Source organism: Patella vulgata, chromosome 9 (assembly GCF_932274485.2).
Source record: "Patella vulgata chromosome 9, xgPatVulg1.2, whole genome shotgun sequence".
NCBI lineage: Eukaryota > Metazoa > Mollusca > Gastropoda > Patellidae > Patella > Patella vulgata.
Window position 1 is genome coordinate 42989275 of NC_065887.2, and position 26645 is coordinate 43015919.

Here is a 26645-nt window from a genome sequence, read left to right on the forward strand (position 1 = left end):
AGGTTTAATTGCATGGGACCATATATTATACTTAACGCGCGAGACCATATCGTATCTTGGTGGTCTCTATAATAGTTTTAATACGTGAGACCACATCGTACCCGGATGGTCTCTTTAACTATCTTGATGATCTCTCTATCAGTTTTAATGCACGACACCACATCGTACATTGGTGGTTGTTTTAGCAGTTTTAATGCATGACACCAGTTTTAATGCATGAGTTTGTTCTAGGTGATAATAATTTTTATTGGTTGGTTACGGTTAGCAGTTGGTAGCGACTAGGCTTCGTTTACGGATTACGATTTAGGGAGTAATGCTTCATTAGTTGTACCTATATTTTATAAAGATTGTTTGTTTTATGTTATACTGGTCTTTATTAGTTGCTTACAGTTTCGAGTTAGTGTCCACTTGTTTTTTTAGATAGGCTCATTATATTTGTGTTATAGCTTTTAAGGTGTACCATACACAGCCCCCCCCCCCCCCACACACACACACACCGTACACACCTCAGATGGACATTCAGTCACGTATAGTTGTCTATGCTGTCATTTTTATAGTTGGCTTATGCCGTTTCGCCATTTCATATGTACGTTGTGGCTGTATCAAACTGTCGCCCAATATTTATGGACAACGTTTTTAATGCATCCTTAATGCAAATCCTTAGGTGACCAAATATGTATGACTAAATAACCAGGCTTTATTCCATTTAGGTCACTCAACAGGTCAAGTGGCAGACTAAGGCCAACTAGAAACGCCATACAGGGGACAGCCACCCTCAAGATCGGTCGCATTATTGCGCCTTTCTTGTAAATCATTGTTTGTTTTGTTTTTCATTTTGGGCAAGGCCTGTATCATTACAGGCCCAGGACTGTATCATTACAGGCCCAGGACTGTATCATTACAGGCCCAGGACTGTATCATTACAGGCCCAGGACTGTATCATTACAGGCCCAGGACTGTACATTGGGCCCTTGGATCCATTCACTTGGTTTCATATTGGTGTAGTTTGTGTCTTGTCCACAGGATTGTTTTTCACCCCCGCCCCGCCCCGATCCAGCCCCTCCCCCCTACATTTACTATTAATGGGTTATAACTGGCAATACTATTTACCTATAACAGTATAAACAACATTGTTTGTAATCTCACAAGATACCGTCACAGCTTCTTCATTTGGATCTGGTCTGATGATTACGGTTGGTGTAACAGTTACCCCCAGATTGTAAGCTTCCTGGCATGATTTCACTATAACAATAATAATATACATAAAATGGCGTTTGGTTAATTATATTAATAATCCAGCAGTACAGCTGACCCCCATCTTCAGCCCCTCCCCCCCAATAAAAATAAAATAAATAACATCCATTAACTATTATATATTTCTATTTTCATAAAGCATCTAGCAATCAAATTGCTCATTATCAGACTTATTCAAGGTTTCGGTGTAATGAAACCGTTGGCAGGACGTTAGAGATCCCATGACAGGTTGTAATTGGTTTTGAACAAAAGTAAATCCCACTTGTCGCCTTCTAATACACCTCCCTCGTTTCACTCGTTTTATTTCTACATACTCGGGTTTTTCTTCTTTTTTTTATATTTGAAACTTACTTGCTTTACATGTAAATGTTGGAATGTGCCAATCACCAGATGGAAGGCAATGCGCCTGAGGCGACCCGTCTAAATTACAACCAGAACTACATATGTAGTTAACTCTAGCACCAGCAGCATATGTAGCTTGCATTGATTCTGGTGATGCGTTTTCTTTGGTAGGTAATAACCCACATCCTGTAAAGGATAATATTTATTTATTTCTAATAAAGTATTTGTTATTCCTAATAAAAGTATTTGTTATTCCTAATAAAGTATTTGCTGTTTTTGCAAAACCAAAGGTTAAATTCATTGTTGTTTAAATATCGCTTCAGTTATTGATGTAATAAAAATATATTGTTAATCATTGTTCACAGATAACTGGATGGTTATTTTTATCCCATTTGTACATTTTACTTCATATTTTCTTCAGTCACGTAGGTCAGGACTTCGGTCCGACGATTTCGTCCCCTGATTACGACAGGAGTACATGTAAAAAGAATCAATTAATACTTACTTGTGTTACTTATGTAAATATTTGTGTTCAAATGTTGATCATAAACTTCACCGGTAATATCTCTATCATACAGATAACATTCCCTGTCATGTTCATTAAACGCAAAGGCCACACAGTACAGTTCGATTTGACATTCAAAAGCACATAAACTTCGACTCTCTACGGATGTCATTCTTGTCCAAGGGCTCGCCAAAACATTTTTGTTTTCTAAAACATATTTTTTTTCCGCGGGTTCACAACCATTAGCAGTCATTACAGTTTTAAGAAATAAACACAGTAAAACTAGCTTGTCATATTCCGGCATGTTGTTGCTTTACCAAAGTTTAATTTGCTAAATGAAATTATTCACTGGTCCCCAACCTTATGTTCTTCTTTGTTTTGTAAATGAATGAAAATAATCAATAAATACAAAGAATATTCAAGTTTTGATATTTTACTCTCGTAAATGTCACGGTTGATAAGTATGTCTTAATTGGAAAATAAAATATTGATATGTTTTCAGGAAAATACATTCCTTGAATTATTTAAGACAACTAAAGAGCCAGTGAACTAGTTTTGTAATAATGACTTGTATACGTCTGGTGTAGCCGTGACCATAGTCGAGCGATGGCAAAATAATGATTGGCGTACAATCAGTGATGTATTAAACATACATTATTATCACTGATATATTAAACATACATTATCCAAGAACTAAATTATTAATTAGACATTAATTAACTTATCCAGACCATAACCAACTCTCGATGTCAACGCTAGCCTGCAATATTTACTGGATTAGGATCCCATTTGCTGCTTAACTTTCATTCATGAGATAATTATGAAGTGGATAATTGAGACTATGTTTTTTTTTTATCATACCGACTTTAGTAATGATGGTCGAGGCTAGGCCCAAAATTCAATCGTTGAAATAAACCCTCAGGTTTATATACCAAAAATACCGGTACTAAGATTTGGGTAGACAATCTTTATTGTAATTACATTTACATATTTGACAATGTCTTACAGCCATACGGCGTCTTCGTGGCTATGTACAAAATACAATAATTCACAAACTATTAATTTAAAATATATTTTATTTTCAGCAGTAAATAATCATGGTGCAATAATATATATCAATCGGGGATAATTGGATTTGATTTTCAAATTATATTTATGTGATAATATATACATATGAAATGATAATTGTGCCATGACTAGACCGAAACTTCTTGAATAGAGTGGGGTTTAACGTCTCGTCAACACAATACTTCGCCCATTTCCATGTGAACGTGTATTGTCGTCGCCCCTGTCCGTCTCGACGTCCGAGCGTCCATCCACAATTTTTTTGTGGACACTCTACAGGCCCCTTTTGATATTTACTCATATCGGATCGTAACTTACGGAATTCTCTAGAGGTCACTATTAGTATCTGATTTTAAAAAAACCCCGTTCCGTTCGAATACGTTACGCCGTAATGTCGGTTGAGTTAGAATTTCGTGAAATTGGTTCCTTTCGATATTCGCGCATACCGGATCGTAACTTCCTGAATTATGGTACTTGATTGTACGAAAAATCGCATTTTTAACTTGTGGACCTCTAGATGCCACAATTTTGATCGTGTGATTCATTATGAGGCGCCTCACCATTTGGTGTGGGGCGGGGGGGCGCCTCATATATAACATGTTCGGCATCGAGTAACATTGGTTGGGCACCCGTCTATCTCGTCGCGGGTGCGCCCAACCAATGTGTCTCGGCTTTATGGCGCGTTCATACTGACATGGGCAAGCCGGTCGTTGGTTTCGTATCGTATTGCGTCCAAAGAGGGGGGGGGGGCAGCTCTAGCCTTGTCAGTGATCTTCTACCTAGTCTTCGAATCGCCAAGCTACCTTTCACGTGTACTACCAATCTGTATTTAGGACCGACAAGTGGCATGGTTTAGATCCCAACGCTTGTTTGTGACAAGAAGTAGGCTCGCCTGCCGAACCTCGTGGGTTTTCTCCTTGCTCTATCACTGCTAAAGACTACTGTGGGTAAGCCAATTATTTAAATAAATTGTAACATATGTTAGTCCTAAAGTGAATGTAACATGTGTTATTACTGTGGTCTAATTTAATAACTACACATAAATATTACAACAAACAAATATTTTACTTTCATAGTTAAGTAATTAAATTTCTACATTGTTATTGATAAGTTGAAACACTTAGAGTGGAGGGCTTGAAAATGTGGGCCGCATATCATATGGTACATTTGCCTCTAGCTTAACACGGCACAGTTGCAGATCAAAAACTAGAATTGTCGACTCTCAGAGTATAAATACAGGAAGTCTAAGGTGCGTGGGCGCTGGGGGGGGGGTGTCAAAGCAGGGATAAAATTATTGTACATTTTCAAATCAAACTCATTAACACACTTCAAAATGAAATTAATTAAAAGAATGTCAGTGGTTTTGTTGGGAAAATAACTACCCATGAAATGTTTATAGTCATCCACCACTAACTGACAAGAAGGAACCAGGCCGAAAAATCCCGATTAACTTTCTCGCTTGTATGATAACATTCATAATATACTGATCATCGCTTGTATGATAACATTCATAATATACTGAGCATCGCTTGTATGATAACATTCATAATCTACTGAACATCGCTTTACATAAAATAAAATCTATACTAAATAATTATATATATTTTTTGTGGTGTAAGAAAGGGTTTCGCGGTAAATAAAATCTTCTACTCGTAATTTTTTATATTAAAAATAGTAAAATTCGCCAAAAAAGTTTAAAATACTCGACATGGCCTCGTTCTTTTTTACATTATTGAATTATGTTGATATTTTTGATATAAAAAAATAACTCGTAGGAGATTCTTTATTTATCCAAAACCTTAAGTTTGTAACAATATAGATATATTCAGGGCTACTCACCCTTTACACTTGAGATTACCGATTGTATAATATGCGAACTCATCACTGCTTCCTGTCAAAACATTAAAGATATAATTTAATATCACTCACGACCAGATGTTTAACTCATTAACAGATGGTTGGCCTGAGTTATTTAATGTCCTTTGACCTGTGAAGTAATTTGTGCAGAAAGCTTATCTGGCATTATGCAATAGCCCAGCTATGTAATCGCTTTGACATCCTTTGTTAGGGTTGGTTACACAGCCGATATCTGTCGGTAGCTAATGTTTTCTGCTCAATCGGAGCATAGTCCATCTGAAGACTATCCAATCAGGCCACAGTGTGGGGTTGGACATCTGACTAATGTTCAAATGATTAAAAGCGGGGTGCTGAACGATAGTCGTCGGGGAGTTGGGATGGCCTAGTGATCTAGAGTGTTACGCTGGTCGATCACCTCTGGACTGCGGTTGTGGTTTCGATCCCTGGTGTGAGCGTATGTGACTTGGAAATAGAGGCGCCTTCTCAACCTCGTGGGTTTACTCCGGGTACTCCGGTTTCCTCCCCCAGGAAAGACCCCTGCGCGTGCGCTAAGATAATGAAAATGATGGAAGCGGACGTTAAACACTAAGAACAACAACAACAACAACTTGTCTGCGATATCACCTTTGATGGAAGCGGACGTTAAACACTAAGAACAACAACAACGATAGTCGTCGGTTAACACCAGAGCGCGGACAAAACAACGGAAAAATAATGAAATGGGATTTAACATCCTACTGTTCTCCTCCGACTGCGGTAATGGAGACGGGCACACGCCATTTAGTGTACTATGAGGGAAATTTTGCGCAGGCAGTGGCACTATGGCCTTATCTCATATCGAATTCCAACTGCGGAGGGATCTTTTATGTGCACGCCAATGCATACACGGATTTAAGGGTTTTCGTCCCATCTGAACGACTAGACAGCTGCTCCAACACGCGATCTCCAGTCTAGCGAGCCAGCGTCTTGACTACTCCTGCCATCGTGGCTCCCACAACACAACAGAGGACCAGGCCTCCCGCACCAGAATGTCACTAAGGAGACTTGTAAAAGCATTATTGAGTTGCGTATTGAAGAGCCAATACTGTTACAATCTGAAACGCCACGAATCTAACGTAGATAATATTAAAACAAACAAACAATTATTTAAATGTAAATAGTCATTGAATAAACCCTTGACAGAACAACAAATGAATAGTAATATATTTTTTCCAGATACTGATGACGCGTGGCATGCATAATATAGCAGGTACAAAAGGCTGGGGAACTCAAGCGCACTAAGGAAAGCGAACGCCTTTAATATATTTCTCTTAACAAGCAGTACATGTATAACACAGAGAGTAGTTGGTATGTAGAGAGTGACATGGGTGATGAACAAGCACAGGCAATATCAGAAATCCATTACTTAGTCACCTCAAGAAAGTGAAATGCCTTGTCATTATATTACTCATGCCTAATAAGCCCAGGTGAACATAATGAGAAATAACGCCGAGTTCGTCTAAAACATAATAGGGCAAAGTGCTCATTAGATTACCACGTGATCGAATTCCAATTTTCCATTGGAGGGTGGGTGGCGTGTACAGAATGTCTAAAACAGTATACATACCCGTATCACCGATCAAGATAGCAGTAATTGGAAGGTCTTCTTTATATCGAATATACCCCTCATCAACTCTTAATACACCATCATTCTTTTGACAATTACAAGGCAAATCATCAACACAGGCATTATTAAGATGACAGGCGCAATCATTCTGACCCTTGACTCCCCCTATTAAATAACTTGCTAATGTACCAGTACGTGTATTTAATCCAACATCTACAGTTATTTCAACACCATGACATTCAAATTTAATATATTGTTCACATTCGGCTGAGACATCAACTATGTTTATAACTTGTTGCAGATCAACATTGTAGTTTATTGTTCCCACATAACTTCTGGCTGCTTCGTAACCTGTTACATACGTTTTATTGGCTACATCATGACCTGAAATATATATAATATATACATAGCATTACATTATGATCTTTTGGCAACATCACGACCTATATTATACCCCCCCCCCATTGTTGACACCGTGTGCAATATTATGGCACCTGCATTATATTGGTTTTAAATTGTTTAAACATTTTATTAGATAGGACACCATGTAATAGATATTATATTTATAATTTTATAAAGGCTGGCTGGTACTACCATTTCTATTTAATTATTCAATCTGATTAAAATACACATCTATATTTCGTTTCGTTTTTTTATACTATTAATGGCCTACACTACTGAGGATCTGGCAAGTTTTAGCGACAGGTCACGTCAGAGTTCGTACAAGCGGCATTTGAACCTATGACGTCAGACATTTAATTACCCTATCATTATTGATGTTTCTAGTGGATTTCCCACAATTCCGTGCAAAACACGCCTAAAGCTTGCTGTAACAGATCGTTTCATTGGCTAATCCACACACCACCCAGAACACATCAATGCAATGATAACAACTCTTCCAGACCCTAGTGTAGTAAAGACAAGTAAAAAGAAATTTTGAACTATAAAAAACGAAACGAAATAGGATCTGTGTTTTAATCAGATTGATGAGACACCATTTCCCTCGTGATTATCAAACTAAACGATGGAATGTACCGGCAGTGACGCAATATTATCTAGCTGACCAAATTAGGGAATAATCCCAGTTAAATTGCACGAAAATGTGCATGTGCATCTCAGCGCTAATGCACTTTTTTATTCGTAGAATATTTTTCTAGATGACAGAGATTATTGTCTGGCGAGAAATACTTTTTCATAACGGCTGCCATTTTCCCACACTGATCAGCAGTGAATATTCGCTTGTCTGCGACAATCACGGATAAGGATGACATCGATGCAACTTAATGAGCCACAATTATTAACTTTTTTCCTCCGACAAATTAAATTCTAAAATACAGAGATATTAGAAGACATTCGTAATACTCTGTGAAACAGATCGCCATTTTCCTTGTTGGCTATTTAGACTCGAATACCAAGACACTAATAAGACTTGCTGAACACCAAGCAACCTTCCTACGAACGCTGACCATAAATATTAATAATAATGTCGTCACTTTAGCAAGACTAAGTAGCTTTTGTTACGAAAAAAAACGAGCCGCGGTAGATCAAGGACAAAGCCCTGGCTCGATAATCAGACGGTTGGATCCCGATTTGGCTGAAAAGGTTCAACGATAAAATACGATCAATGGTCTCATTTTAATGCATGAGACCATGTCGTACCTTGATGGTCTTTTTAGCAGTTTTATTGCACGAGACCATAATATAACACCTTGATGGTCTCTTTAACAGGTTTAATTGTATCAGACCATATATTACTTTAACGCGTGAGACCATATCGTACCTTGATGGTGTATTTAACAGTTTTAATACGCGAGACCATATCGTACCCTAATGGTCTCTTCAACAGTTTTAATACGCGAGACCATATCGTATCTTGGTGGTCTCTATAATAGTTTTAATACGTGAGACCACATCGTACCCGGATGGTCTCTTTAACTATCTTGATGGTCTCTCTATCAGTTTTAATGCACAACACCACATCGTACATTGGTGGTCGTTTTAGCAGTTTTAATGGACGACACCAGTTATGATGGATTAGTTTGTTTTAGGTGGTAACATTCTTTATTTGTTGGTTACAGTTTCCAGTTGGTAGCGACTAGGCTTCGTTTACGGATTACGATTTCGGGAGTAATGCTTCATTAGTTGTACCTATATTTTATAACGATTGTTTGTTTTATGTTATACTGGTCTTTATTAGTTGCTTACAGTTTCTAGTTAGTGTCCACTTGTTTTTTCGATAGGCTCATTATATTTGTGTTATAGTTGTTAAGGTCTATCATACAAAGCCCCCCCCCCCTCCACACACACACACCTTACACACCTCAGATGGACATTCAGTCACGTATAGTTGTCTATGCTATCATTTTTATAGTTGGCTTATGCCGTTTCGCCATTTCATATGTACGCTGTGGCTGTATCAAACTGTCGCCCAACATTTATGGACAACGTTTTTGATACATCCTTAAGGGCCCGTGTAATATAGGTGACCAAATATGTATGACTAAATAACCAGGCTTTATTCCATTTAGGTCACTCAACAGGTCAAGTGGTAGACTAAGGCCAACTAGAAACGCCATGGACAGCCACCCCAAGATCGGTCCCATTATTGCGCCTTTCTTGTAAATCATTGTTTGTTTTGTTTTTTTCATTTTGGGTAAGGCCTGTATCATTACAGGCCCAGGACTGTATCATTACAGTCCCAGGACTGTAACATTACAGGCCCAGGACTGTAACATTACAGGCCCAGGACTGTATCATTACAGGCCCAGGACTGTATCATTACAGGCCTAGGACTGTATCATTGCAGGCCCTGAAATGTTATATAAATTATTAATTAGACATTAATTAACCGATCCGGACCATAATCAACTCCCGATGTCAACGCTAGCCTGCGATATTTACTGGATTAGAATCCCATTTGCGGCTTAACTTTCATTCATGAGTTAATCATGAAATGGATAATAGAGACTACGTTTTTATCGTACTAGGCCCAAAATTCAATCGCTGAAATCTCAGTTCAGAGCGGATCAATTTGACTGAAATTTTCAGCAAATTCCCTTTACATTATCTAGTTTTTAACTATGATAGTGAGAACTGCCAGCTCTTTATCTAATCTTCCATAATGTATCTTTAAGACTTATGAGTTTATTTAATTCATAATGTATCTTTCAGACTGTATGAGTTATAGTAAGAACTACCAGCTCTTTATCTAATCTTCCATAATGCTTTACATGAGTTTGATTGGTCATTTAAAAAGGAACTACTTTTTCTAATTTTCAAAGAACAGTTCATTTTTTGTCAAAAAATAACTTCTTTTTTTTATATTAAAAATGAACTATTTTTATTTAATAGACCTTGATGGAAACACTGGGTCAATATAAAGGACTTTGCAATGGTTGAATAGGTGTCAAAAAATGATGTATCACTACGCCGTAATGGAATCAGGTTCAGTAAAAGTGAAGATTATATTTATTTGTTTGTGCATGTAAGAAAGGATTGGGTAATAAATAAAATCTCCTACTCCTCTTTTTTGATATCAAAACATATCAACACTCGTCGATAAAGTAAAAAAGTATTTTTTTTTTTACTATAGATCTTTTATAAATGATGGAAATTAGATATACATGACTTGCAATATACTAAAATTTACAAAATATGATTCTACATATTATGGTTAATAAATTAAAATGAATATTATAACATGATAATTATTAGGAATGGTTATATATGTATACGATTACTTATAGTTGCATATGCAAGTAGAAATAATTCGTAAATTTCTGGTCACGGAAATTTCCTTTTTAATACTGAATATTCAATAGAAATATAATATAACACAGGTAATTTGAAGAAATAATTCACACTTTTAACACATTTTCTCCGGAAAAAAAACAAAACCATTGATTAAAAGAAAAAAATGGATAATTTTTACAATGTGTCCAAGTTAATGTAGTTGTGTAACTTGTTAAAGATTTGAATGAGAAGCTTTTATATTGTGATAAGGCTATTATAGCGGATGCATTGAATGAAATACCCCTTTATACTGAACCAAGTACTGAAGAGAGAGAGAGAGAGAGAGAGAGAGAGAGCGAGAGAGAGAGAGAGAGAGAAAAATGGGGTTTAATGTCCACTCGACACAAAGTTGGTCATTTCGGGACTAACATATGGTTTAATTTTATTTCAATAATTCGCTTGTGCATAGGGGTCTTTAGCAGTGGGTGGAAACCGGAGGACCCGGAGAAAACCCACGGGGTTGGACAGACGACCCACGCTAGTCAACTCAATGACAGGCTTTATGATACAGCGCGCGCACGCTAACCATTCAGCCATCCAACCCCCTAAAGTACTGAAGAACGTTCAGCAACTGAGCTAATTATTCTCTATGGTGGCTGATTGGTATCATGCCGTGATGTCGTGGTGTCGCCCTTCGTAAGGCGACAACCTGACAACCCGACATCACGACATCACGACATTATAACTCGACACCACGACAACCCGACAACCCGAATTCTCGACATCACGACATTTTTAACCCGACACTACGATATTTTCACCCGACACCACGACATTAAGAGAGAGAGAGAAATGGGGTTTAACGTCCACTCAACACAAACTAGGTCATTTCGGTACTAACGTATGGTTTAATTTTATTTAAATAATTCGCTTGCGCGTAGGGGTATTTAGCAGTGGGAGGAAACCGGAGGACCCGGAGAAAACCCACGAAGTTGGATAGGCGACCCCCCCCCCCCCCGATGTATGACACAATAACTGGAATTTCGTATTAAGACACGTATGTTGACATTAAACACTCGCCCACCCCGCCACTCTCTTTAATTCAGACAGTGAAGGCTACCAAACCAGTATCAATTTTAATTTTAAAAAGTATATATGCATTCCGCAGAAAATATAATAAATACATTTCAAGAGAGGATTAACACTTTACTTTTCAGTATAGATAATACGGAATTTTGGATTAAGCCCCGCATTTTTATTTCAAGTACCCCCGCCCCCCTTTCACTTTTCAAGGCAAGTAAATATAAATGTGCCCGAAAATTATTTATATATTGAAAAGAACAGTGAACGTGCTTTCTACTGATATGTAGCATGATATCTGGAATTTCGTATTAAGACCCATAATTTAGGGCATCTTGATTCGCAGTTAGTGAAGGGTAAGTATTCTTAGTGAAGGATGAGATAGTGAGGGCTGACTTGATCTCGTGGCCGCTTCAACATAGATAAATATTGTCGACAACCCGACATCACGACACCACAACAACCCGACATCACGACATTTTTACGCGACAATACGACATTTTTACGCGACATTACGACATTCTTAATGTCGGGTGAAAATGTCGTAGTGTCGGGTTAAAAATGTCGTGATGTCGGGTTGTCGTGGCGTCGGGTTATAATGTCGTGATGTCGGGTTGTGGCCTTATGAAGGGCGACACCACGACATCACGACATGATACCAATCAGCCACCATACTTCTCTTATTTTGAAGATTAAAAGAAAATGATTACATATTTACTCAGTGTGATTATATGTGTTTAGCTGAAACCTAGGATAGAAATTTTGATTTTAGTTTACACAATACATCTAGGAGATGCTCGATTGAACATTCCGGAATTCAATTCCGTCAACCTCAAAAATAATGACAATCGAGTGAAAATGGGAATTTGGGGCTAGAACGCATGCGCCGACTTTATATAAGAAAATATCTCAACCAACCATGACAGCTGAAACATATTCGTTGTGTTTAATTACGCCACAATTCTACTCACACGCCACCTTAGTTGTCGGAACTGACAGAACTGTGACAGAACTGAATTCCACGTCACTCGATAGCAATTTTGTCAATTCGGGACGTTCCGGGATGAAATGAAATGAAATGAAATTGGGTTTAACGTCCTACTGTTTTGCTCCGATACTGGGCTAATGAAGACGGGCATACGCCATACAGTGTGCTATGAGGGAAATTTTGCCCGGGCAGCGGCACTATCGCCTACTCTTATATCGAATTCCAACTGCCAAGGGATCTTTTACGTGCATTCTAATGTATACACGGGACCTCGGTTTTTCGTCTCATCCGAAAGACTAGACAGCTGTCCTTGTCAGGCCCTCCGTTCTGCACCACTGACAAGGGGAAACCACGTCGGAAAATCTGGATGAACTTTCTCGGCCAATGCAGGGATCGAACACCCGACCTCCAGGCTAGCGAGCCAGCGTCTTACCCACCTAGCCACCGTGGCTCCGTTCCGGGATGAGAATGGAGCATCCCCAATGACATACATTTTACGATAATTCTCCATTTTTACGGAATTTAGAAATACACTCCATGGTGAGGTTGGCTTATATTACAGAAAGAGTAGAATGTGTCATTTATATAAGTTAGATGTATTTAAAGTCTGTAACTCAATATCATCCAAAATCTTCAACATTGAAAACCCAAATTATTTGTCAATTTAAATCAACATTGATGTTGTGATGGGAAAAGATGGGCTTCTGATATCCAATATTTAAGACAAAATAAACATTTTACTATTGGTACACGGATCGTGTACCATATAGCGTTTCAGCGCCATTTGTAATAGGGGACTAGAAAAAAGAGGCTGGGTATATTTCACTAGTCATATCAAACGGTGACCCATATATTCGTATCTGGAGATGCAATAAATACTATCGGTGTAGACTGGAATAAATAGATGCTAGAGATTGTCATTCGATTGAGACCTCTGGCGTATTTTGCCAAACATAACTGATAAGAAATTACAGTAAAAACAGAAACAATTGAATGTAAATCAGTTTATATACATCCATATTACATTATTATATGCGTTGTGACCCATTTGTGTCAATTTCTAGGTGCCAAATATTATCGATTTACCCCCTATAATATTGAGCATATAGCATGTGGTATACCAGACATAAATCGGACTACAGTTGTCATGTACACAGGCCACCATGTTATAAAACCTATTTATCAAATATTTACATATAATATTAGATAAACTTGATGACTTTTGATGGCAGTTTTATGATAATTGTAGCACTATCGTCGTTGCGACATTGTTTTTAAACTTATAGACAAGGAATAGAGAAATAAGATGGGTTAAACAACATTTTTTATCTTTACAAATTATTGTCTATTGTCAGTATATTAAGGTATGAGTTTATTTAAAACGCAAATTAACTGTTTATGAAATAGCGTGAGAATAACAGGAAAGGGGGTCTGAGTTCAAGGATAGATTGTGTCGAGAAACATGTGACGGAAAATTACGATTGCATCATTTAGCTTGTTTGACCAATCTCTATACTTATTTACATGATATTTGACCAATTAGATAATTGAACGTCCAAAACCCACAGCTACAAAACTATCATACTGGTGAGAATTCGTTAGACTTGCATTAGATTCCAGAGATCGAGGGTACATCTGAGTTCCTAGACAGCCGGGAGGCTGGATAGGGTGGAGAAGTGGTTTTAGCTATATAGTATTGTAATTTGTGCTATGCTTGTATACCTGTATTCAGTTATATGCTATATAAAATGTAGAAGCGAACTATGCATTATTATTCCTGGTAAGACAAACGTCTTAAAAAACTAGAAGAAGTAAATACACAACGTGAAGCAGAAGTAAAGACAGCTAGAGACAAATCCTAGACGATCACAAGGATACAGAAATATGTAGTAAGAAAAGATGCATGGGTCATACGTAGGATGTGGCGACCGGTTTCCCATAGACGCTCTCCACGTCAGACAGAAGGCTCATGGTGCTACATATTCTATTTGGTTGCCGTGACAGTTTCGACCTTTAGGGTAAGCAGAAAATTTGGAAGAAGATTAGAAGAAAAGAGAGTAAGCATCACATATTTTCCACATCTAATCAGTGACTGCATAGCACTGCATAGTCTTACATATTCTAATTTGATACCGTAACGCAGTTTCGACCTTTGGGGTAAGAAGTCACTTTAAAAGAAGAATACATATTTGAAGACGTTAAGAAGAAAACCTGTACAATCCAGCAACAGAAAAAGTTTGGTGGAAAAAAAATCTGGTGGAGATATTCGAAAAATTGGGTAAATACATTTTGTTTGGAAAATTAAATGTGTTAAATTTGTTTAAAGACCAAATAATATTAATTTAAAGTTAAAATCTTATTAGAATCTAAATATTTAAAATTTAACTATATATAGAATAAAATATAGTCATTCATAAGTTTTGATTGATAGGTATATTAAACAATATAATATCACTGGTTAGGTGTGCATATTATCAGGTTAACATGACCTGTAGTAAATTTGTAGTAAAGTTTTGATATAACTAAGGAATAATAAGGAAACGGAATAGGGAATAAAGTAAGGAACTAATGTTGTCTCCGGATCGCAGTGAGAACGACGGCAGAGCTAAGGATGAAGTTTGTGAGTGATTAACTCTAGTTTCCTAGTTGGCGGTGGTTTCTACTGTGATTCGTTAATTTGTGTTTTTTGTTGTTTCGTATACTATATAATTTTAAGGCCCTTAGTCCAGGCCTTAGAGTTGTTGTAATTTAACTTTTGATTAAAAAGTTAGGTTATATTGAAAATCCCATATGGTTAATCTAGGGATGTTGGTTATAGTTTTCCTGGGGAAAAACTAAAATCATTGGCTCGTTAAATTGTGAGATTATCGCAAAGTCATCAATACGAGTTTAATAGGAGGTTAAAGTTAAGAATACAACACTTTTTAGGAATGTGGAGGAATACGGTAAATTTTGTCAGTATATAATTTTATGTAATTAAATTTTTGCTTTAGAAACGTAATATTAACGTTTAATATATACTGCTAATTGCTTTAAGCTGTCGACACAAGAGGATAGGAATGTGTAATTTTACATGAGGTCGAATTATAATAAACAATAGGTTCTAACACTGTGTTAAATTTTACGTGATGCGTTAATATATAGGATATAGTAAACTGTATATGTGTATAGACTAATGTTCCTGTGGATGAAAGTGCACTCATTCACTTGGGACATGGTTATAAATTAAATGAAAATGGGGTTTTGCATCAAACTGTAGGATGGAATGGAGTGTCATTCATATACTGATCATATTTGATTGACAGTTCTATTCTAAATAACCTGTTAGGTAATACTAATGTGGAATAAGTAACCATGGGCTTGTTTCATGTGTTGGTGTATTTGTTTTAATTCACATACAAAATGGTACATTTATATGATTAGGTCAAAAAGGTCACATTACTGACGGTGAAATATAAAATAACAATGTAGGAATTCTAAAACACAAACGGAAATTCTAAAACAGAAAACGCAATTATAAAATTACTGATCGAGTTAGGTCAAGAGGTCAAAGTTAGTTTCAAGATTTATAATTAAAGGGACACATCAAAATTATTAATACTTAAATAAAGTTAATTTTAATTAAGAGTAAGATTTAAAAATAATTTTTCGAAATAATAATGTTAGATTAATATGAAAATAAAGTTTTAAAAATAAAGATTTAGGAATAGTTAGTTCTTGGTCTGATGGCAATGACATGTTTGATTGACGGATAAAACTGTATAAACCAATCATACTTAGAAGAAAAAAAGAAAGTTTCAACATGACACTATGGTAGTTGAAACAGACCAATACAAATCCAAGACGAAGAAATGGTTTATCAGTTTACCAAATTGAGATTTCCTGGGACAGAATTTAAAGTGAAACCTGAACTTTATTAATATTATGTGATGTGTTATAGTGTTTTGAAATTAGGACACTTGAAGATTTAAAAAAGACAATTTGTGTTTTCTGTGGTTAGGTTTAGGCTTAGTGAATTTTCATAGGACTTTAAAGTACATATGAACTTTTTGAAGAGCTTTTGCATGCGACGTTTGACTTTTGATTGTTGATTTTTGATTATTTGTGTTTTTCTTTCACAGCTTGGTTTTATAGTATAGTAATCATTATATTTGCCTGATGCGTGAATAATTAGTTAGAATATCTATATTTTATATATATTCTTAAAGGGGGAAGAATTGTAGCACTATCGTCGTTACGGCATTGTTTTTAAACAGCTACAAAACTATCATACTGGTGAGAATTCGTTAGACTTGCATTAGATTCCAGAGATCGAGGGTAAATCTGAGTTCCTAGACAGCCGAGAGGCTGGATAGGGTGGAGAAGTGGTTTTAACTATATAGTATTGTAATTTGTGCTATGCTTGTATACCTGTATTCAGTTATATGCTATATAAAATGTAGAAGCGAACTATGCATTATTATTCCTGGTAAGACAAACGTCTTAAGAAACTAGAAGAAGTAAATACACAACGTGGAGCAGAAGTAAAGACAGCTAGAGACAAATCCTAGACGATCACAAGGCTACAGAAATATGTAGTAAGAAAAGATGCATGGGTCATACGTAGGATGTGGCGACCGGTTTCCCATAGACGCTCTCCACGTCAGACAGAAGGCTCATGGTGCTACATAATAGGTTGTGCGTTTAACGAAGATATTTTGAAAGGTATAAATGGATTACAATAATGTATGGAGTAGAATTTAAATAAGAAATGTGGGTATAATTGTCATATACATGCCATCATGTTTTAAAATCGACTTATTTATTAAATATTTACAGACATTATTACATTATTGATAACTTTGGGTGAAGCTTTATGATAATGGGTGATTTTAATAGTTTTTAAAAGGTAAAGCTGGAATACAACACAGTATGGAGAGGAATTTATATAAGTTTAGTGAAGTGTCACAGAAATTACAATTGATGATAATACTAATCAGGGTTGTGTAAAATATTATTTTTTTTGTTAAGATTTTTTTTTTAAAGTTGATATTATTATTATTATCATTTTGTTTCCTGCAAATCGGATTTCTCAGAATCTAACCATATGATCTTTCTGATACATTGACCCCCACCCCCACCCACACCAGAATGGGTGATGAGTTAAGTTTAAATGTATTTTCAAAAGGTTTTACGTATCCGACATCACCGAATTTTAGTGACAAAAAAAATTCATCTACTTAGCTGTAAGTTTTAACATATTTTATTAATTCTTTTGTTTTTGAGTACCTTGAAACATTTACTTTAAATCTGCTATTTTCGAATTTCGAAAATTACGTCATTGACATCTCATCCCGGAATTAAAAACGAACTTGACATATTCTTCAGCACGTTTTTACGAAATTTGGAATGCGAGTACACCAGTTTGATTCGACTTATCCCGGATTTCCTTGAAAACAAAATTTGTGTACTGATGCGTACACAAAAAAATGAAGTTTGTCGATCAAACCGAAAGTGCCACCATCTTGAAACGTGAATAATCCCTAAGGCCTTTTCCTTAATTTACCTACAGCCATGGGAGTTACCTTTTCTGAATCCTTAAAGGAATGCCTATAAAACGTTGAGAGCACAATTAGGATTTGGATCAACTGATGGTCACCATTAGAGATTAAAGCTATTTCGAATGTTCTGCAACAATGCGAAATGTCCGAAATCATCGAAGTCGTCGTTTTTGGAAATATTGTCGTAATATTAACAATAATCGTCGAATTTTAACATTTGATACATATAACATAGCTCCGGTACTTTAGATGTGTGACCTTGAACGAATTGGTCCATAAAAATGTCAGTTATTATTCGATTTTCACCATGTGATGCCTAATGTCATTTGTGATCTCATAAAACTAATTTAACAATTTTCATTATCACCGGAAGTAATGTCAGTTTGGCAAAAACAGTATTTTTAGCCTCTAAAACAAATATTTGTTTAAAGTATGTGATATTCATTATTCGTATAAAATTATGATAAAAATACGTGTTTAGAAAACCTGTAGTCACTTTGCCCTGACAGTTCTGCTCGTAACCATACCTACAATAAAGAATATAATATTATATCAATAGTACACCATAACAAAAACAACATACGGTTGCCAAGCGTCAGCATATATAAATTTTATAAAGATCGGATAATAAATGTGTTCTGTAGAGTGTTCACGAGAAATATACTCTTCAAAAAAAGTAGGGGATATTGAAATGCAAATACAGGTTGTGATATGATAAATAGTCATGGACACTTGACATGCTTTGAGAGTATGTTCACAGATGAAGAACTTATCGCCCCAACAGAACCACTGAGCTGCACTCGCGACACGCAATAGCGCCATACACCTGGGAGGGGTCTATTGTCAAATTTGACACTTCAAGGAAGGGTTGATGAAAACTGCCGCTTTGCTGGTTTATCCTATCCATGTTTGCTTTCCTATCGGTTCTTTCATAAGATTTACTGTTTAGCGTATCTTTGCTTTAGTGTGTTACGTTTAATTTGCAATGAGACGTCTTCAACATGATGAACGTCTACGTGCTATTGGCATGCTTCAAATGGGTTCCACACAGCGAGCAGTAGCCAACATGCTTAATGTGTCACAGTCTGTGATCAGCAGACTGTGGCGCCGGTACCAACAAACACACAATTCTGATGAAAGACCTCGTTCAGGTCGTCCTCGAGCCATTACACAAGCCCAGGATCGATACATTCGTACACAGGTCCTGCGAAACGAAATTGGAGTAATCGTCGATGGGCGCGTGTAATGTTCTCAGATGAGTCCAGATTTTCTCTGGATTTCACCGATAGGCGTGCTCGCGTTTGGAGGTGTGTAAATGAGCTTCATGCTAACGTTAACGTCAGACAGTATGAGAGATTCGGGCGTGGGTCTGTTATAGTGTGGGGAGGAATCACCATGACTGGCAGAACGGACTTGCATTATTGTTCAAGGAAGGGTCACTGGTGTGTACTACCGTGGCCACATCCTGGCACCAATAGTTCTGCCCTTTGCTCAAGATGATAATGCCCGTGCTCACCGCGCTCGTGTCGTGAATGACTACCTACAGCGTCACCATATTGTCCATATGCCTTGGCCAGCCATGAGTCCTGACCCTGAGACATGATCGGGGGAGGTGTTCGTCGACGTCAACGTCAACCGACAACACTGCAAGAATTGGCCGTGGTACTGCAAGAGGAGTGGGTCAGATTGCCCTAAATCGTGATTGGACGGTTGATTAGGAGCATGCCACGGCGAATTGCTGAATGTCTGAGGATTGGTGGAGCAATTACTCATTCTTAAATCAAAAATCAATAACGTCCATTTTCACTTTTGACGGTGTATCTCTTTGCGAGTGAAATGGGGCCGTCAGATAAGTCTATGTTCATGTGTAGGCAATTGGCTTGTTATTAACATACACTGCTTACCTCTAATAAAAACGGCAGTGCATTTCCGCAGTTTTGTATTGTTTCTAGTTTAAACATATTTTATTGACAAATATCAAACGGATTGAGCACAAGTTTCCATACATAGAAATGATAGACATTATTTAATACAAACAAGATTGCGAAATAGTATATACAATAATAAATAATTTATAAGTAATATAAGTAAGGTCAGATGAATTATCGCAAAGCTCTATATAAAATAAGTGAAGAGGTGATAAAGAGAATATAAAATTATATTTAAAACATTGAAAAATAAAGTTTAATAAATGGGATATAAATGAACTGATGCATGTACAAAATGATAAAAAAAAAAAAAAAAAAAAAAAGGTGGGGGAAATGTTATCCACCAAAAAAGCTAAAGCTAATAATTTATTCTAAGATGTAACTACTAACAATAACTTTTATTTAAATCGTTTTGAAAGTTTGATATATTTGTGAACTTCAAGGAAAAGGTTTGTATTCATCTTAATTGACAATTCTAAATTGCCGCACAATAGGATATCTATATTTATAACAGAATAACTTGACACTGTATTTAATAGTTCGGCACGAATTACATCATATAAGTGACATTGCAGGAAATAGTGTTCGGCATTTTCTATAAATTTGCCACAAGAACATGTGGGATCATTCACAACGTTTATTTCATACAAATCATTTTGCAACGAACTACACCCATGCCGTATTCTAGTGTGAATAATATTTTCATGTCTATTACCTTTACAGTAGTAGATTGGCGCTTTATGTATTAAGGAACGTAATTTTTGTTTGTATAGATATTTGAAGGATTTAAGATTGGTTGATTGCTTTATGGGGTCCTCTAATAATTCCCAATCTCGAATTGTTGTGGGGAAGTACGAAGTTTGGTGTAATGTTGTTTTACAATAAGGATATCTATATTCGCTAATGTTTCTTAAATTATATTTTTGTGGTGTTTGTTGATAATATTCTAGAATGTCATATAAGTATGCTGGGTTTCTCTGATTTTTAATTTGAAAAAATGTAGTTAGTCGCTTTTGTCTGACAATTTATTCCATCCGGTTTCAAAATAAAGCGCTTCACGAGAACAAGTTTTAGTTAGTCCAGTCACAATCCTGGCAGCTTCTAGCTGTACCTTTTCAAGTTTTTCGGTATTGGAAACGTTACACCCATCCCACACTTCACATGCGTATTCCAATTTTGGCCTTATGAATATCAAATATACGTTATTTAGAGTTTGTCTATTAAAGGTGAATTTTAGTTTACGCAAAATATTTAATAATTTTGAGGTGGACGAGATAATAGTTTCTATATGAATGGTCCATTTGGCGTCATTTGAAAGGGTAATGCCCAAGTGTTTGTGACATTTAACCACTTCAAGTGCTTGATTATCGAATATCAGACTCTATCTCTGAAACTGACTGTTTGCTACACCCAAGTGCCGTGTCGTCTGCAAATAATCTAGCCACATTATGGAGTACATCTTGTACATCATTGATGTATGTCAAAAACAAAAAGGGGCCCAAAACTGATCCCTGGGGAACTCCTGATTGAAGAGTAATTTCTGATGACACAGAGCCATTTACGAATACCCGTTGAGTCCGGTCTTGGACATAACTAGACAACCACGTAATTAGCATGCCTGAAACCCAATATTGACTTAATTTGTGTATCAAACCAGGTAAATATACGCGGTCAAACGCTTTAGATATATCGCAAAAAACATAGCAGGAATATAGTTGCTTGTCTATTGCAGACGAGATATCATGATACTGTAATGATTATACCATTTGCCTCCTATGTCATCCTCCATTCTATATTATTGTCATGTTATTTCGTTATTATATCCAGTTGTATTTTCTCCGCTTCCATTGTTTACTATTTGTTATTATTATGGGCTATGCGCAGTTATCGTGCGCAATAGTCATGTCGCTTGTCAAATTTTCACACTCGCGTAAATCACACTTCGCCATTAAATAACCATTAAACTATGCATTGTCTTGGATCGTCCTGAATGTGATTTACTCCCGAATACCTTATTTGTAAACTACGACATAATAGGCTGTTGTCGAGCTTGTATAACTTTGTAATTCGTATTTTTCCTACAGCACAGCTATTTCCGTTCGCTTGTCAACCGGCATGGCGGAACTGAAGCGCGAGACGTCACTTGGCATGCGCGGCTACATGCCGTCTTCTGATTGGCTAGTCGTTTTCCGCGGGTATTATAAATAGAGATCAGACGGCTATTTTGACAGATCGCCTTTCACTGCGGATCTCTGTCAACCAATTTTCATTTCAATATGGTAAGGATTGCTTACGGTTATGACCGTGATTAAACAAGTTCGTGCTGCAACATAAGCAACCTTGTTCTATTCAATTACAAAGTGCATGTTGCAAACATAACTAAATGTTTAAAAGCTAACATGTTGTAATCGGAACATGTTCATGTTGCATTCATAACAAACTTGTTGCATCCATAACAAACCTGTTGTAATTTAACAAGGATTGGATTTTCAGACACTTGCTACTGTTATTAATTTAACTAGCATATTAATATAATTATAATAAGTTTACTATAGTTTTACTACTTTAACTATTTATTGTCTAGAGGTGTGTTCCATCGACAACTCACTGTTAGTGATAGGCCTATATAATTATTGATAGTAATAGTAATACAAGTTCAGTACTTGTTTAATGTATAACAGTTCCGCTTATAATTATAACGTGTTGCCATCCGTGACCTGCATTCATTAATATTATAGCTTCAAGCATCTTATTCTTATTTATAAATTATTCCATATTATATAGTAAATATAGCCTATAGCTCACAAGCTTAACTGAATTGTAAAATATAATATATTGCATGTATTTATAATTATTACACAGTATTAATATATATATATCGTTACAGTCTTTAACTGTTAATAAATTGTTGAGATTTTAAACTTGGCTTGTGTCAATCCTTCGATCGTAGTTCTAGGCTGGGAACGAACGATCCACATATATATTTGTGTAGCACGTTCGCCTGGAAGCCTGTGGGGAAAGGGCGCGATACAGCATTAAGGGTCAGGGGGTCGAATCGCTACAATACACTTCTAAAAGTTGATGAACAGTAGAGTTGTTCGGTCGAAACCCTGATTGGTATTTGTACAAGAGATTGTTTTCATGAAAGTAGTTAAACAGGTGTTTGAAAACTACCCCTTCTAATAATTTACTCAAAGAACTTAATAGGCTTATAGGTCGGTAGTTTGAAACTAGAGAGCTGTCTCCTTTTTCATAGAAAGGTAGGACATTTGCTTTTTTCCAAATTGTTGGAAAAACGCCTGATTCTAGTGATTTGTTAAAGATATATTTTAATGGTACACATATTGAGGTTTTGGTATATTTTAGTAACTTGTTACTAATATTATCAAACCCATTGGCTTTTTTCAATTTCAGTGTACTTATAAGATCTGCGATTTCCTTTTCTTCGACTAAAGGAATATCAAGTAGACAATTTTGGTAATTCTCCTTGCTGAGTGTTATTTGAAATTGATCCGAAATAGTTGTTAAGTAATTCAGCTTTATCAAAATTTGAATGAGCAATTCTTCCATTGGGGTCTAAAAGTGGAGGAATATCATTTGATACATTTTGGCCTAATACTTTCCTTAAATTATTCCAGTAATTATGGCTATTTGTATCGTTAGAATTCAAGAAATTTGTGATTTCTTCTTTGTATTTTGTTTTTAACGCTTTTTAAAAATTATTTACTTTATTTCTTTGAACTTTGTATTTTCTTAAATCGCATTCATGTTGTGTTTTCAAAGCTTTTTTGTGTAACCTGTTTCTGATTCTTATCGCTCTACGTATTTCTGTATTGAACCACGGTTTGTCAGTTAGTCTTATAGTTATTGATTTCTTTGGTATGCACAATGTAATATAGCTATTTAGAATTTCATAAAATTTTGAACATACTAAGTTAATATCAGAATTTGCAAAGGTACTCTCCCAATCGTGTTCTTTGATAAAAGTATTTAACCTATTATAATTACCATCCTTATATACAAATATCTCCCGTTTAAAATTCCTGGGACTTGAAACTGGAAAATCTAATAATGCATAAACACCCTTATGATCGGATATGTCAGGAATGACTGTAATCGTTTCACTGGAACTAATCTGAATTTCATCATTTACTAAAATTACATCTAATAAGGTTGATGACGTCAGAGTAACGCGTGTAGGTTCATCAATAACATTTCTGAGATTATTTAAAGATAAAACATCCCGTAGCTTGCAACGTGGTGCTAGCAAGTCATCATTTAGATCACCTAAAATTACAACCTTAAGCGTGGTTTGATAGGCTAGTTCAATGGATCTTTCGAACAATGACCAGAATTCAATTGTGCTGTTTGGCGGGCGGTAAAATATGGCAACAAGTAATACGGTGTTTGGAAATTTGCATTCCACCCAAATACTCTCTACACCTGTAACCTCAAGATCATCTCGCCGTTTGCAATAAATGGTTTTATTAACATACTAGCAGTATACCCGGTTTCGCTCGGGGGTCATAACTCCGAAACCGGAAGTGGTAGACTAATGCCACCTATACCCCAAATTTCAGACTCGGGGCAGACCTAGTGTAGCCGCCAACCCCGGCTTCGCTCGGGGGTCATAACTCCGAAACCGGAAGTAGTAGACTAACACCACCTGGCCTATGTTACTCCCCCGTCCGAGCTACCCCTATACCCCAAATTTCAGACTCGGGGCAGACCTAGTGTAGCCGCCAACCCCGAACAGACAGACTTCGCTCGGGGGTCATAACTCCGAAACCGGAAGTGGTACACTAACGCCACCTGGCCTATGTTACTCCCCGGTCCGAGCTACCCCTATACCCCAATTTTCAGACTCGGGGCAGACCTAGTGTAGCCGCCAACCCCGAACAGACCGGCTTCGCTCGGGGGTCATAACGCCGAAACCGGAAGTGGTAGACTAACGCCACCTGGTCTATGTTACTCCCCGGTCCGAGCTACCCCTATACCCCAAATTTCAGACTCGGGGCAGATGTAGCAGCCAACCCCGAACAGATTGACTTCGCTCGGGGGCCATAACTCCGAAACCGGAAGTGGTAGACTAACGCCACCTGGCCTATGTTACTCCCCGGTCCGAGCTACCTCTATACCCAAAATTTCAGACTCGGGGCAGACCTAGTGTAGCCGCCAACCCCGAACAGACCGGCTTCGCTCGGGGGTCATAACTCCGAAACCGGAAGTGGTAGACTAACTCCACCTGGCCTATGTTACTCCCCAGTCCGATCCTTTCGGTATGGAAAATGGTAACCGTCCCATTTTAGAGATGAATCTAACACATAGTTATCCAGATGAGTCTCAGTGAAACTACAAATATGGTAATCATTGACATCGTTGTATATTGTTTCAAGTTTGTGTCTTATACTACGTGCATTTAAGTGATAGACTGATGGGTTTTCATTTGAATCGTGATTTGAAGGTCCAGGATTTTTATGAACGTCTCCTGATCTTAGAACTAACAAGCCAACAGTGAGGCTGATGTCCCCCGCCGAAATCCCAAAATAAATAGATGACACATTAATTAATCGCACATTTATTTTTTTCAAAAGTATCGAGCAATCAAATTATACACTAAGTTTCAGCACTCTCTATCAGATAGAATCAAAGTTATCTTGTCCCAAAGCATCGACCAATGTTAATAATTGAACTCAGCCATGACATGACAGCAGAAAATACGCATTATCAAACTTAGTCAAGGTAATGATATAATAAAGCTATACACCAAGTGTCCTCACTCTCACTTAATTAGAACTAAAGTTATCGTGTCCCAAAGCATCAACCAATCAAATTGCTTATCCCTGCTTACTCTAAGCAAAAAATTCTCATCTTCACACTCCATCAAGGCATTCACCTAATAGCCACCTATGCCAAGTGTGAACATTCTAACTCAACTAGAATGAGAGTTATTGTGTTCTAAAGTCTCGACCAATCAAATTGCTTATCTCTGCTTAACCTAAGCACAAAATGCTCATCTTCGAACTCCATCAAGACATTAACCTAATAAACACCTACACCAAGTTTGAACATTCTAGCTCAATTAGAAAAGGAGTTAATGTGTTCCAAAGTCTCGGCCAATCAAATTGCTTATCGCTCTGCTTACCCTAAGCAGAAAATGCTCATTATCGAGACTTAGTCAAGGTATTGATATAATAAAGCTATACACCAAGTGTCCTCACTCTCCCTTTTAATTAGAACTAAAGTTATCAGGTCCCAAAGCATCAACCAATCAAATTGCTTATCTCTGCTTACCCTAAGCGGAAAATGCTCATCTTCGAACTCCATCAAGGCATTGACCTAATCAACACATACACCAAGTTTGAACATTCTAGCTCAATTAGGAAGAGAGTTATCGTGCCCCAAAGTATCAACCAATCAAATTGCTTATCTCTGCTTACCCTAAGCGGAAAATGCTCATCTTCGAACTCCATCAAGGCATTGACCTAATAAACACATACACCAAGTTTGAACATTCTAGCTCAATTAAAAGTTATCGTGTCCCAAAGCATCAACCAATCAAATTGCTTATCACTGCTTACCCTAAGCGGAAAATGCTCATCTTCGAACTCCATCAAGGCATTGACCTAATCAACACATACACCAAGTTTGAACATTCTAGCCCAATTAGGAAGAGAGTTATCGTGTCCCAAAGCATCAACCAATCAAATTGCTTATCTCTGCTTACCCTAAGCGGAAAATGCTCATC

General features: G+C 36.9%; 1 protein-coding gene across 2 annotated transcripts in view; it reads right to left on the reverse strand.

The window, feature by feature from the left end:
* The window catches only part of LOC126831629 (contactin-associated protein 1), a 40635-nt gene that overhangs the window by 6127 nt on the left and 7863 nt on the right, over nt 1–26645 (reverse strand). Inside the window, exons 2-4 of one of the 2 annotated variants that reach the window (XM_050562212.2) lie at nt 2102–2472; nt 1606–1782; nt 1111–1242 (exon numbers count right to left, since the gene is read on the reverse strand). In XM_050562212.2, coding sequence (XP_050418169.1) covers nt 1111–1242; nt 1606–1782; nt 2102–2405 — 613 coding nt within the window. In that variant the 5' untranslated portion in view covers nt 2406–2472. Of the gene's footprint in view, nt 1–1110; nt 1243–1605; nt 1783–2101; nt 2473–5005; nt 5058–6629; nt 7014–26645 lie in introns of both variants that reach the window. The other variant, XR_007684229.2, reaches the window with a different exon arrangement.